This window comes from Mercenaria mercenaria, chromosome 4 (assembly GCF_021730395.1).
Source record: "Mercenaria mercenaria strain notata chromosome 4, MADL_Memer_1, whole genome shotgun sequence".
Taxonomy (NCBI): Eukaryota; Metazoa; Mollusca; class Bivalvia; order Venerida; family Veneridae; genus Mercenaria; species Mercenaria mercenaria.
Window position 1 is genome coordinate 61,652,851 of NC_069364.1, and position 15,731 is coordinate 61,668,581.

General features: G+C 37.6%; 1 protein-coding gene across 1 annotated transcript; it reads right to left on the reverse strand.

Annotated features, from left to right (window-relative positions):
• Positions 1–1,520: 1,520 nt before the first annotated feature.
• LOC128556650 (uncharacterized) lies at positions 1,521–1,973 on the reverse strand. The gene has a single exon (XM_053542233.1). It carries the CDS (start codon positions 1,971–1,973, stop codon positions 1,521–1,523), a length of 453 nt encoding a protein of 150 aa, XP_053398208.1.
• Between the last annotated feature and the right edge of the window lie 13,758 nt (positions 1,974–15,731).

Below are 15,731 nucleotides of genomic sequence, written 5' to 3' on the forward strand. Positions count from 1 at the left end.
TAACTTTTCTAACATCTATAAAATGCTTTTAGTTCTGTTGTCTTTCCAATTCATTGATAAACATATCATATAGCCAAACGCATTTGGTATAAGGAGGAAATAAAATGGGCAGCGGTCGTTTTTGCTGTTACCTATGAATGTCCAACAAAAAATTATGTAAAAATAGGAAAAGTCAACCGCTATTAAAAATTAGGTTAGTTTTTTACAAAGACCGGGATGACTTCCCTTCAAACTTCACATTTCAACTTCATACTTCACCTTTATACTTCACATTTTTACTTCACACTTCAAACTTCAGACTTCACACTTCAAATTTTACACTTCAAATTTCAGACTTCACACTTCACACTTCAAACTTCAGACTCCAAACTTCATACTTCACACTTCATACTTCACATTTCATACTTCACACTTCAAACGTCAGACTTCAAACTTCAGACTTCACACTTCAAACTTCAGACTTCACACTTCATACTTCATTCTTCAGACTTCACTGCACGCTTCGCACTTCGTAGATTAAACATCACGTGACTGACGTCATCTGCTTATTTTGTATTGCCATAGATATCATCATCATCATCATATCCTGTGTTTATTTGTCGACTGCTGCGGGTGTCCCAGTAACTAGGGTAGGCAGCAGGTGGCTAGACTGTTTAACACCCAGTCTCCATGCTTCTCTGTCATGTGGGTCAAAGCTCTCAAGGTTGTAAGCCTTCAAGTCCCGCTTGACACATTCCAACTAGGTCTTTTTAGGTTTCCCACGTCCTTTGGAGTTTGGTATGGACATACTCAAGATTGAGTTGATGCATGAGGATGTACCTCCTGTAACCTCCTGTAACCCCAGCTTTGCGTACAGTGCTACTATGGGTACGTCGTCATCGGGTTTGATGCCACAGATCCATCGGATCATTGACCTGTCGTTTCGATGGAGCCGCTGTAAATCTGGAGCAGAAGGCGCCCACGTTTCACTACCCTGCAGTAGGGCAGAACGGACACAGGCATTGAACACTTTTCCACGAGTCTTGAGGGATACATGCTTGGAAGTCAGAATTGGCAGGAGTTTCTTGAACTTTCCCCAGGCAGTACAACATCTGGAAATGATGGCAAGTTCACAGCCTCCACCAGCACACAGCATGTCGCCAAGATAGCAGAAACTGGCTTCCACGTCAAGCAGAGTACCATCCACATCTACTTGAGTGACTGGTCTACCATCAATTGGCCTTGCCTGGCCACAGCATCTAGGACATACGTATGATGGATTGGCGCTCAGTCTTCCAATGATGCCACTGCACCTCTTGTGAACCCAATGTCTGCACTTGGAACATACGATGGAGTTTACCCCAACGCCACTCCGACAGACCGCGCAAGGAAAAGCACCGGAGTCTCGCAGAAGATCCAGACCAGAGCCAGAGATCATAAACTTGGTCTTCTTCATGTTCACTCTCAGACCCTTGTCTTCCCATACCATTCTTCCACGCCTTCACTTAGTGACACATTCCTCCAGTGAATCGCGATCACAGCTAGTCGTCTGCATACAGGAGCTCCCAAGGCACACCTGTGCGGAACTCGCGTGACAGAGCCTCTAGTACGAGGATGAAAAGTAGGGGACTGAGGACAGATCCCTGATGAACTCCAACTTCAACTCCGAACTCCTCGCTATACTGCCCGTTGACTCGTACACGGGTTCTTACATCAGAGTACATACCCTGAATGACACGAACAGCCCATTCCTCAACACCCAGACTCCTCAGTGCCCACCAGAGGACTTTCCTTGGTGCAGGATAGAAGGCCTTCTCCAAGTCGACAAACGCGATATAAAGTGGCTTGTTTGCAGCTATGTACTTCTCCTGTAGCTGGCGTAGGATGAAGATAGCATCTGTTGTACCTCGGCCTGGCACAAAGCCGAACTGCATAGAGTCAATGTCCACCATACCACGGATGAAACTGTCCAACACACGCTCCAGTAACTTCATAACCTGGTCGGTGAGCTTAAGGCCTCGATAATTACCTCGGTCGAGGGCATCACCTTTACCCTTGTAGAGGTTCAGGAAGTAGCTCTCTTGCCAATCCTTGTACAGATATGTACAGTTCAATTACTAGGTCATACGTTTTTACACGTTTTCAAGCCAAAATTTCTCTACTTACAAAATGACCGTTTACTTTTTGATTATGTTTTGTTTTTGCTTGAGCTCACGTTTTCCCTTTTACAAGCACACTAAAATATGGAACCCCGAATTAGCTTACAAAAGCAATATTTATGTTTAAAACATGATATTTACAAAAATGAACTGTATGCCATTTCTTATTTGAGTTTTAAGTGTTATTGATTGTGTACAATTTTGAATGTTCTAGGAAAATAAACGACTTTCCGAGTTTAGATTATATCACTTGTTGATATTCGAAAAAAAAGGGGAAATTCACTGTCTGTCGTCCGTCCGTTCAAAGTTTTCTTGAGAAAAACTAGTGGGATAATTTTTTTAACAATCTCACGGGAATGATACATGGGTGACGCACATACAAATTGCTAAAACAATTTCATTCAATGTAGAAATGTGGTTGCAATAGTAAACGAAAGGAAAATATGTTTAAAAATCTTCATGTGTAAAACAGGAAGGCATAGAAATTAGATATATGGTGTGTGGCATTACCTAGTGGTCTTCTAGTATTAAAGGTATTCAAATTATGCCAATGGATTCAAAATTATCCCATCCGAGGGACAGTACTTTTAAACGGACTTATAAAGGAAAACCTTTTTAATATTTTCTTCTCGTACAGTATATTTATTTATACTCTACGATATACATTCAAATTGCGCCCCTGGTTTCAGAAGTAACTCGGCCATAATCATTATTCTACTTCATTATGTTCAATCTCGGGTAATCCCAGGTTGTTTTAAAAATAGAGAAAAAAAACGCCCGAAAAAGACTTCACACTTCAAACTTCACACTTCACACTTCACATTTCAAACTTCACACTTCAAACTTCACACTTCAAATTTCGGACTTCACACTTCAAACTTCACACTTCACACTTCATACTTCACACTTCAAACTTCACACTTCACACTTCCCACTTCATACTTCCCACTTCATACTTCACACTTCAAACTTCAGACTTCATACTTAACACTTCACCCTTCAAACTTCACACTTCAAACTTCACATTTCACACTTCACAATTCAGACTTCAGACTTTCTTATTATTTGTATGCGTATTAAGAATTATATATATGAAGTGTGAAGTTTGAACTGTGAAGTATGAAGTTCGCAGTCACCACCGGTCTTTCGTAGTTTTCATAGATATATTTCTTAAAAACATATATTTATTACAAAAATCTTTCAAAAATCTATCACATGTGGTATTTGAAAGTAACCGTAACTGATAACATTATGAAGCCAAAAGTATTATGGCAGCTATTATAAGTTATCTCTTTTGGTGCAGTGAGTCTCCAGTTTATATGTGTTTAAATGTTTACACTGGAACAGTGAAATAGGACATAAAGAGCTTAATTAAAAGGTACAGTGGCCAGTCGGTTTGCAGACAGACTCGAGCTGAACTGTACATCTCTGAGGAGGGCTTTCCGGATTTAGATTGTTCTTTCATAGAAGAATTTGAGAAGTACTAAGTGCTTAAATTTTGAATTCCAATTATGTTGGATACATGGACTAGGTTCAATTTGATTTTGTAAAATACAGTAAGAGGGATGATTTAATACAGCATGTATCATTGGAAAACACTAATTCATGTTGCAGACATATCGTGTAACCATTTAAATTTTACTAGGTAGGGACGGACAAATGAATGTTAATTGTCTCCTTATTTTTCTTGACATTTCTCCTAATGATATGGATATCATTGCTTGCCTTATATGTAGTGTTATGATATCGAAAACATCACAAAGCGGCATCGGTAATTATTCAATTCTGTGTAATGCAAGTTCATGTAATTTGAATTTGGTAACGTATATGTATGTGTCTGTTACGGATGTAACAACAGGACAAAACATGAGTTGACATGTTTAAACAAAGTTTCTTGTTAACTAACATATTCATATTGCGCTTGTCTGTTTCATATTTTTTCATTTTTAAGTTTAGAAGTGTTGTTGTTGGTGGTGATTCTGCTGTACCTATCTGTTTGTTACATATTAATTGTGTTTCTTTTCTCTAACTAATTTTATTTCAAGTGCTTGTTATATACAAGAAAATGATATTGCAAGTACAACAGCACCTTTATCAGTTACTAAGCAATCAACTGAAATACAATATGAAATATACGCTGTCAGTAGCGTTATATGGTTCTGATGTTTCTATAAATAGGAAAATGCCCAAGGATCTCCGAGCGAAAGTCATGCGATACTGTGATACTGTGAATGCCCAATCTAATGAACAGCATAAAGCAACAGAACTTTGAATAAACCCCACTACAAAGATTTTCATATTTTTTGCAAGGTAAATAGTATTGACATTTGACGATGGCGGCCATTTCGAATTTTCTTAAATAAAAAACTTTCCCCAAAGATGTCATCCGGTGGATTCTCATTTACTGAAGTCAAAAGAACAGGAAACTGCAAAAATACCTTGTATATACCCTATTACAAGGTTCAGTTCAAGTTCTACCGGACTATAGGTGGGTTGTGATTAGTCGAAGATTTAAGCAGTGCAACAATGCACGTAACCCTCAACATACAAATTAACCTCCCCATCCTGACCAATTACTTCATTTCTTGTGCCTTAGTTTTCCATCCCCTCCGCCGTACAAAACACCCCAACCCAGCCAACCGAGACATAACACACTCCCCCAAACCCCCTCCTACACCCCTCGACACACATCCCGAAAAATGTTTCTTTAAATTTTACTTCTTCTCCTCCTTTAATCTAACGTATATTGCCCCGCTTTGCGGAGCTACGTATTTAATAACAAAACATATAAACAAGTAACATACTAGTAAATTATATGGTGGCTTATTTCTGCCATTTCGTTCTGTGGCGTATGTAACGCAATAACATTTGATAGCGTTCCCGAGGTAACTTGATCATTGTTTCATCATAATTTAACCACTAAGCATCAAAGCGGAGCCAGGTTTATCACGAGCTGAAAGAGTTAGCCCGAATGACCTGCTTAGAAGCCAACTTTACGGTAACGTGAATGAATTTCTACACAGTGATGAATTTGAGAACATTCGCCGGAAGTTAGCAAGGCGCATTTAGCGGCTAGGAAGTAGTTTCTCTACGGGTGGGGAGAGAACGTCATTCGACCGCTCAAATTGTATATATCGACTGTTTATGGCACACTGATATGGTAAAAACAGGGTCGCTATGACTTATTTTCTCTAAATCCCTTTGTAAAAACAATTTAACGAAAACGATATTTCAGGGAAACTGTTGACACTATGATTTGTAAAAAGTGATGGCCGCTGGTGGCCGTGACTAGCTAGAATATGTGTGTGTAGTAATATCTCGTCAGCGGTGAAACCCCAGGTGATCGATCTAGAAAACCATCATGACCTATTTTTTCAGAAAAATATATCTCGAACGCTCGATAGGGCATCTTATCTCTGGCGCTCAAAATCGTTTCTCGAGTGCACATCTTATTTCGATCGCACGACAGTTTATCTCGATCGCACGACATCTTTTCTCGAGCGCGCGAAATCTTATCTCGTGCGCACGACACATTATGTCGAGTGCTCGAGATAACTTAATCTAAAAATGTGTCCTAAACATACCACCATATAAAAAGACATGTAAAGTATTTTTCAACTTATACTAAGGGTTTCGTTTTTGTTCAGAACTCATCTTCATCTACATACGAGGGGTTGCAAGACACGCGAATGTCCTATTACCTGAACAGAACTCCGTAGTAAGGACCTTAAATAATTCAAGTTCTGTCGCGCATACCGCGTCGAGGCTCAACCCTGTAAATATTCAATCAATAACGTATGTTAGTGTAGCACCATTGAAAAGCAAACATGTAGTTCCAGAACGATGCCATTTTTAAAAGATTTAACGATTAACGGTGGTGCGACAATTAACGGGGCCACATTTTAAATACATGTCATATTTTTTAATAGAGGTATTCCTCAAATTCGATTTGTCTAGAATCCCGATTGTGCAGCCAAGATAGAATTATTTGAGCATATATATAAATTTAATACACGCAATTTGCCTAACATAATTCTGGAATGGAAGTGTCTTGCACTATCCTCCCAGCAACATTTTGAACAGTCTTCTGGAGAGATATCCAGTGGCGACTATAAATAAGCTTGCAAACAAGAAAACAGAGTAACCGACAACCATAAATTATCAGTGTTGAAATCATCTAGAATTCAAAATATTCAGCCCTGTACCGCCCCCCCCCCCCCCCCCCACTCACCCCCACCGCCCAAACCCTCTCCTGCAGAAATTTACAACAATGCCTAAAAATAAGGTAAACACTTCATTGAATAAACAAAGGAGAAGAAAGTAAAGTGAAATGAAGAAATTCATAACTTAAACTCTTTTAATTACATGGTTTTCACTTGAATTATCGAAATAATAGTGTGAGATATATCTAGTATACTGACAGTGAAAAATATCAAATGTAAAACAAAAAAAAAAAAAAAAAGCAAAAAAACACTCCAAGAAGTTCTAATGGTCGGCCCATTATCAATTGGTTTCACAAAGCTAACGTATACATGTTCTAAATAATTATTATTTGAAACATAGATAACAGTCGTGCACCCTGATCTAAAATCCAGAAGATTTTTTTTTATACATCTCTGATGCGCCAGTAAACTTAATAAGTGGACAAGATAATGTAAAGGCTACTAGCCCTAGACTGCTAGGCTGCTAATTTCACGACGCACATGGGTGACAGGAAATGAAAAAAGGGGATGACGGGAAAAGGAAATATTCATAAAAGGGGCCTATTTTGATTGATATTTCATCTTTATGAGAAGGCAAACAGCCCCCTTTACACATAAAGGTACTTAATATTGAAACCCAATAATATATCTACATTTTAAGGTCGGTTGGGAAGGGGCAAAGGATAACCCTAGAGGTCACAGGAGATGAAATATGGAAATCAACTACAGCAAAAACAATGAAACATCAGTTTTTAAACCAAATGAACAAGTTTAGAACCCTGGTTCGAGCCTCTGTGTCAAACACATATACCCTACTACATATGATCTGACTTGTTTTGGATCATAGCTACTGTTCAAATCCAATTTGGGTATACTGGATACCACTGAGGTCAGGACATATAATAAAATTATGGAGGAATGTTGGAGTCAAAACAGCATTATTTTTATCAATAATTTGGAAAGGTTTTCAACCCTGATGGACGCCCTGTGACCCGGGATATACACTATGTTTTTATCATAAGATAGGGATAGGTCCTTGTTATCGAATAATATCAAGTTTGAGTATTTGAAATACCCATAAAGGTCATGGGAGGTCCTATAAGGTCACCGGGTAGTGTTGAAACTTAGGAAATACGTCAAATTTGATCATGTCTGTACGGCTTTAGACCCGGTTTGAACCCTGTGACCATGACATAGTACATATATTATACATCTCCTGTAGTTATGGTCCTAGCTAAAGATTGAGACCCCCGTTCAGGTACCTAGTGTAGCCCGAAGAGTCAGGGCAGGGTTGGGAGAAGGTCACCAGGGCTGTGTTCGAAAATTTGAAATCTGCTTATTTTGACCACGTCGGAAAGGTTTTCGATAAATCCTGGCTATCGATTGATGCCAAAGTACGAGTACCTCGGATAGCCGTTTGGGTTTGGGGTGAGTTCGACTCTCTACATCCTGGGTACCTACCTATACCATATATTTGGGAAATGTTGGTAGATGTCTAAGCTACTTACAAGTCAATATGATGCCACAGAGCTCAGGGCAGGTATCAAAATTACCCAAAAATTTTATATACAGTAGGGTGCAGACCAAGACTAAGCTGGCCCGGCCGGGGGAGCCGAGAGAATTGTTCCAATGGTGTTGTTGGACTTAGGAAGATTGTATTTCGTTTTCAGGACTGCCTTGACTGCTGTGAAAACTCATATTTTGAGAATATTACCGAACTTTTGACCTATGACTTTGACCCCCAGGCCGACCGGGGTCGAACCTGACTTGACCTGTTCCCTCGAGGTACTGGCTTGCCTTTGCATTTATTAAAATCAGACATCAAGTTATGAAGATATAGCTTCTCTGACAAGACCCACCCCTCTATTTAGTAATGAAGAAATATGCATATTTTCACCAAAAATGGTACACTTTAGACGGTCCCCCGACGAAACCTTTGGCGGTAAAAAACTATAAATTACATATCTGTTTTTGACCATGTTTAGATTTATTTTATAAAAGAATTCATTAAAATATCTTGTGCTTGAACATCTACAATTATTTAAGTTAATGAAAACACGAACATTTTCCGTATGGGAAAATACAGAAATACAGCTTTTACCCTAAATTACGTACATACGGACGAACAGGATGTTGTCTTTTTGTCACAAACGTTCAGATATTATAATAGCGATAAGTCTCTGAAAATCTGATATGCTAGAAAATGTCGAAAACTTTATTTTATGTGAAATAAAGTACAGTCGGATTTAGTGGGGTTCAGCCAGCAGAGACTGTCATAGAAATTTGTTTCGGTTTTATTGATAAATAATACCCAAGAAGGGAAATTATATCGATCAATTTGTCCAAAATATAATCCCAAACGACAGTGCGACAATGCGACAATGCGAGGTTTTACTAATTCTCGCAACTATGTCTATTGGATTTCAAATTTTCACGATGCGAGGTTTAAAAAAGACAAGCGACAATTAAGACGATAATTGTCGCCCTCTTAACCTCGCGAGGATTGTTAAATCTCGCATGTAAGTAGTTTTCGGACAAGGCGACAACGCGATAATTATCGCTGTCGCATGTTGGCGAGGCGACAATTTAAGTGGCACGAACAGATTCCGTACTTTCTAAACTCGTTATAAAGATGAGAACTGGTTTGCTATAAAGGTGAGAAATATCACGTGCAATCTATGTACTGCACAGTAGCTATACAGTAGCTTATTATGATAAAGAGAAGCTAATCTATCAATTGTCCAGTCTTGTATATTGGCCCTTGCCGCCAGTACGCAGACCGTATGATCCCCATAGGCCACATACCTCGCATAGCAGAATCAGTGTCTTTAACGGTTTAGTCGTTCCTTCTTGCCATAATGGCACACTTAGTGCCATAATTACCTGAGGGCTTTAGCCCGATGATCATTTTGAAACTAGGTCTGCCATTATAGCTAGAAAGCACAACCAGTCTTTTATTGGCCTTTTGCCTCGTATCTATTTTTCTATTTTCATCGTACATATTTTCAGCAAACTTAAAAGTATCATTTGTATTGCCTTTTTCTATCAACAATGCATTCATAATATGACATTCGATCTGAAAATGATTCAGCACTTTCACTGCCATAAAGACGTTGCTTCATAATTCTAACGTCAGAATGCGCTGACGTTCCAGTTACGGCCATTACGATTATGGCGCATAAGGCACACTGCGCCATTATGGATTCATCAATGGCGACCGTAATGATCGTTTTAAACGGCTTTTTTGTTAATATTTATAGTGAGGTATATGATAATAGCATTTAACAACGTTGTCTACTGAAGTAGTGTCCTTGAATGCCACTTTATAAATGTTTTATTTTGGAAAATTGTGGAAGTGACTGTAAAAGCAAGGGTAATAAAGATATTTGATTGATATTGAGAATATAAATTTAGAATGGTTAAAATATTTTTTGAGAGTTTTGACATAGTAAGGAATAAATGACTTAAATTTTTATCTAGAAGGTGAGAAATCTTTCAATAGATAACATTTATTTTTAAAAAATGATGTTTAATCCAAGCTAAATGAAACACAGAATAGTAGTGTGTTAATTTTTTTTATGCATTATTGAATAACAAATTATCTCTTGTACCCTATGTGAATTGAAAATCGTTTTCATTTTATGTTAAGTTGTTTCTTGAGGCCACATTTATGACCCTATCTTCATGAAACGTAATCAGAATGTTTATCTTGATGATTCCAAGGTCAAGTTTAACAGGTGACCGAAATGGGGTCATCATGACCCTCTTGTATAAGATTGTATTCATCCATTATTTCCAAGAGTTGGACTAATTCTACAGCTTATACTTTTATCAGTTTGTTTGTTTTGGGTTTAACGCCGTTTTTCAAAAGTATTGCTGGCAGTTAACCTAGTCAGTGTTCCTGGATTCTGTACCAGTACAAACCTGTTCTCTACAAGTAACTGTCAACTTCTCCACATGAATCAGCGGTGGAGGACGAATGATTTGAGACAATGTCTTTTATCAATTCGTCACGGAGAATATACGCCTCGCCCAGGGCTCGAACTCGCGATCCCGCGATCTGTAGATCTGCGCTCTCCCTATTGAGCTAAGCGGCCGGGCACTTTTATCTGTGATACACGAATAACAATTGTAAATCACCAGGGCCATTTTATAACATTGGATGAAACCATTTTCTGGGAGACTTATTAAAATGCAAAAATCTGTGTTAATTCTATATGCATTGTTGAATAACCAGTTACAATGTTATACCTTTTGTGAATTGAATTGAAAATCTTTATTTTTTTTTGTCAAATTTTTTTAAAAGCGCAAGTCCGTTTTCCAGGTTTTAATAAAAATAAGTAGATAGTGTAAACACTAATCAAGGCATAAAGGTGTGTGGCACCATAGAGCGGTAGTCTGTATTTTAATCAGGAAATAGCTTTTAGCAGGTATTGCTACATCCCTTTTATGAATGTCTTTAACCGAAGTAAGTGATCGGTTATCACCTTAAGTATTTTAGGCTTCTCTCTGCTGATTATAAAATTTTATTTTATTTTTAGCTCACTTGAGCCAAAGGCTCATAGTGAGCTTATATGACCGCTTGTTGTCCGTCGTCAGTCGTGCGTCGTGCATCCGTCAACGATTTCTAAAGAACCCTTCTTCTTGAAAAACACTGGGCAGATTTACACCAAACTTCATAGGAATGATCCTTTTTTGTCCCCCTTTCAACATTATTCAAAGAATTGAACTCCACACAGAACTCTGGTTGCCATGGCAACCAAAAGGAAAAACTTAAAAAATCTTCTTGTTCAAAATTCGCAAAGCGTAGAGCCTCGATATGTGGTGCGTGACCCCCATCTAATGTTCCTCTAAACAGATTGTTCCAATTCTGCCCCTGGGTGAAAAGAGGCCCCCTGCCCCGGGGCTCCCAAGTTTTACATAGACTTATATAGGAAAACAAGAAGCTGCGTTCAATAAACGCTTGATGCCCCCCGGTGGCATCCTTGTCGATACAAAGCAACCTAAGTCCAAAACGAGGTCAAGGTCAAGGTCAAACTGAGGTCAGGTGATGTTTGAAGATGAAGAATGGTCACAGGTTACATCTGCATTAGTATCAAGTCATTCTAGTAAGGGGTATTTATGCTAGACGAAACGGTCCCATTTGGTTAACCTCGTACGGACGGACGAACCGACGGACGGACGAACGGACAATCACTATATGCCTCCCGCATCAGTAGATGCCGGGGGCATAAAAACAAGTTAAAAACAACATAAAAATCTTTTTGTCTGAAACCACAGGACCTAGGCCTTTGATATTTGGTATGTAGCATTGCCTTGTGCTCCACACAAGGAATATTTATTAGTGACATAGAAAATACAGCAAACGTGTTAATATGTCTTTACAAAAACTTCAAGAGTTACAATATAAGTTTATAATACTTAAGTGAATAACAACAAGTGCTGTTTAGTTATAATGTACGTTATAATGTACGAAATGAAAGAATGGAAAAAGACGATATTACAAAAGTCAGTCAAGACTCATGATGGGGTCATTGTTCAAAGTCAATCAGGAGAGAACTTTACAAGTTTAAAATGGTGAAAACACAAACACACGCACGCACGCAAATTTCATTTTACATAGAAAACAGAACTGGTAATATACTTACATATCTATATTTTACTCACAGTATTAGTTGATGCGCTGAAGTACATTGGCGATAACATACATGTTTAATTTTCATTTATAAACTATGTGGATTGTAAAACACGTATGTGGAAATATTTGAATAAATCTTTTATTTGTGTTTTGTCTTTTAATTAGAGATAAACTGCAACATGTGTCACTTGTGCGTTATTAACGTGTATATTTATGGGTTTTTTTGTTATTAGTATTTATTGAGGAATGTATTTGTGTTCTTTTATTGATAGCACCAGTTACATGCTTTTCAGATGGAAGCACCAGTTACAATTATTGTGTATAAATAACACAAGGTTAGTCTTGAATGACCTACAATAATATCATAATTTATTGCTGTAACTAGTTTCTAATGATAAATGTATATTTCAAAATGTATGTAGCTCATATGTACCTGTACAAAAAGTCCAGACGGAATCCGCCTGGAAAAGGCACGTCATTGGGCAGGAACTGAGCAGGAATTGCAATATTCCGTGTGAAATTGACACGGACACGGATTTTTTCTGGAGTCCGTACGGAGACTTTCATTTTTCCGTGCGGATAAATTTAGTTTTCCGTGCGAACTCTCATTATTTTCCTGCTGCAACCCACACGTCATTTTGGTAGACACGGACTTTTTCGACTTAGTCAAATTTTGTAGACGGAATTTTAGCACTTAGTTATTTTAACAACACGGACATTTTAGCCACTTAGGAATTTGTACACTCCTACAAGCCCCAAAACAAGAGTAAAATGAAGCATGGATACAAAGGAATAATGAAAAACATTACTTTGAAATCTAGTCAAGTTTTAGTCTATATTTGATCGCCCTTAGCTCAGATTTCCGCACTGCATTTCAAGAAGCGGAGAAAATGCGGAAAAATTGCTGAACCTTCAGTTTCTGCGGAAGATAATTTTTGTTTTTACGGAAAACATGCAGAATAATGACACTTAAACATTTCTCAGTTGCGGAATTTCTGACTCTGACAATTTCATAATGCGGGGAAGTTCTACATAGACATTTTCATTTGCGGAAATTTTGACTCTTCACTATTTCATAAGATAGAGACATTATACTTTGAAAAAAATTAGTGCACATGGTCAATTTGACTTTTTCTGATTTTTCTTTTAAATAAATTAAATATTACAAGATATTTTTTGCAGTAAATGTTGGCGGGCCTCTTTAGGAATGATAAGAGTTTCATTAACTTTCTTTCAGAAATTAAAAAAATTGTGACATAAATTTAACTGGTTTGCTGACTAATGGAAATGTTTTGAACAAAGACCATTTGTGTAAAATTATTGTAAAATCTGGCTAGCAGTTTCACACAAGATTTGTCACTTGAATATTTTTCTTTGTTTAGATATCACAGATATCTCAAAAAATTTAGATATACCTTAGTAAGGCTATTTTTTTTCTAATGTGTATAGGTACTTTCTTTTTATGTGTGGTGTAGATGTTATTGCAATTGTGCTGTTTTTATCAAATGGGTGCTGTGTGAATTTTAGCTCCAATGAAGAGGCATATTTCAATTGATTTTACTCCAAGATCCATTTTTTCTCCAACTAATCATGTTTTAAACCACCCAATGAGCCTTATGAAATAATGAGACGTACTACACCTGGTTTTGAGGCGTAAACCAGGCGTAATGGGTTGTTAATTATTGTGACAAGAACCAGGCGTAAAGGTGCAGGACAGGTAATTCTATTTTACTTACGGGCGTAAATCGCAAGAAAACCAGGCATAATCTTTAAAATATCAGGCGCAACCAATTCATTAAGACATACAGAGGCGTAAAGTTGGACATAGAATTTTTGTTTCTTCGTGAGAGGCGAAAGTTTGACTTTGAAATTTTCTAACTTCTAGAAAAAAGTTTGTTGGATTTAACGTCGCACCGACACATGATAGATCATATGGTGACTTTCCAGCTTTAATGGTGGAGGAAGACCCCAGGTGCCCCTCGGTGCATTATTTCATTACGAGCGGGCTCCTGGGTAGAACCGCCTACCTTCCGTAAGCCAGTTGGATGGCTTCCTCACATGAAGAAATCAACGCCCCAAGTGAGGCTCGAACCCACATCGATGAGGGACAAGTGATTTGCAGTCAGCGACCTTAACCACTCGGCCACGGTGGCCCCTAGAAAAAAGTTTGACTTAGAATTTGTTTTGGCTTAAAAAAATCTTAAAGCAGACAATTTGACATTTCTTCAGATGATTTTTTTTTTGTAAATCGGTTAGACATTACAAGATATATTAAAAACATTTGGAGTAAATGTTGGCGCACATCTAATAATAAATCTCAAAAGTTCTTTTATTTTACAAAAAGCAGACTTGATCAAAAAGCTTAACTCTTAGGTGTGATGCCAATGCTTTGGTGAGTATGACTTTGCTTTAGTTATTCTTCAAATTCATAGTATGCTGAAAATGAAATGGAAAACAAATGAATATTAAAACACAAATAATGATCATGTATTCCTCGGAAAAGCTAGGATAGTCAATAAAAATTACCAATTTATTTGATTTTAACAAATTTGTACACATTGTATAAAAACAATGTTTAAAAGGCAGTATGTGTAAATTTCTACATGGAGAGTCGGACCAACTGTAAAAATGGGAACGAGTTGAACGGGACGAATGAATCGTAAGACAACATTTACGTGTATTTTTCCGGACTTGCGTCAACTTTACATAAAGATACAATCAAGAACAGTAAAACTATACCATTTAAAATGAAACTTCATATATGTTACTGCCAGTTTTAATTGAAAACGCCTAAATATTGAGAAAGTACAGTCTCCCGGTTGCTATTAGATCACATGCGCCGTGTTTGTTTGTTACCGAAGATACCTCAGCCAGTCAGCTTTACGGGAAGTAATGCTTTTTACCTGTCGCATTATTCAAAAGTTGGCCATCGCAGGAGACCATTTTGTATTGGCATATTTGATTGGTTATTGTAAGACCGACGGTCAACTAAATCGAGTATTTCTATTGGTTTCCAAAGCTGTTGCAATTTTTGCGCCATCTTTAAAAACTTTGTGAGATGTTTGCTGTGACTTTGTTGTGCCAAATACCACGCTGACCAAAAATTCAGTCGTTGAGAAATCCTGCGACTTAATTCCGGAAGCAAAAGGTAAGGGTAGACTTCTTGGGAAAAAAACAAAGCCCCAGAGCCACGCATTTACAAAGTAGGCCCACAACAAACGATTTACAGTCAACTCGTCCCCTAGTCAACTCGTCCTCTAGTCAACTAGTCCCCGATTTGGTCATTTCGTCCCCCTTAGCGATTTCAAATTGGGCATTTCGTGCCCTTTTTTCTGCCCCCCATTTTCAAACGTAGAGCTATTTTTTGAAGAAAAAAAAATCAAAATATGATAAATTAAGTCGTTTTTTTTATTTGTAAATTTCCTTTTTTAAGCACACATTGATTTTATTTACTTGAATTTGCCTCTGAAATCTGAATACAGGCTGTAGCCCCTACAAAATTTTGAGTATTTTCTCCAGTCTTCTCAAAATTTTACACACGATTGAAATTTACAATTTACAAATTTAGTTTAATAATACCTTGAACATGATCTTACATGTAACTGTAATTTCAGGCTTATTCTATTTGTTAAAATGCTTTCTTAGGAATATTTAACACTTTGATTTTGTAAATTTTATTTGTTTTTCAGATAACTCACAGTGCTGGATATATTCCCAAATGTCGACATAAATCCGGCAAAGATCAATAGAAAA

Bases quoted from the DNA above. Each gene is read 5' to 3' on its own strand.
- LOC128556650 (XM_053542233.1), bottom strand. From the start codon at position 1,973: ATGAAGTTACTGGAGCGTGTGTTGGACAGTTTCATCCGTGGTATGGTG.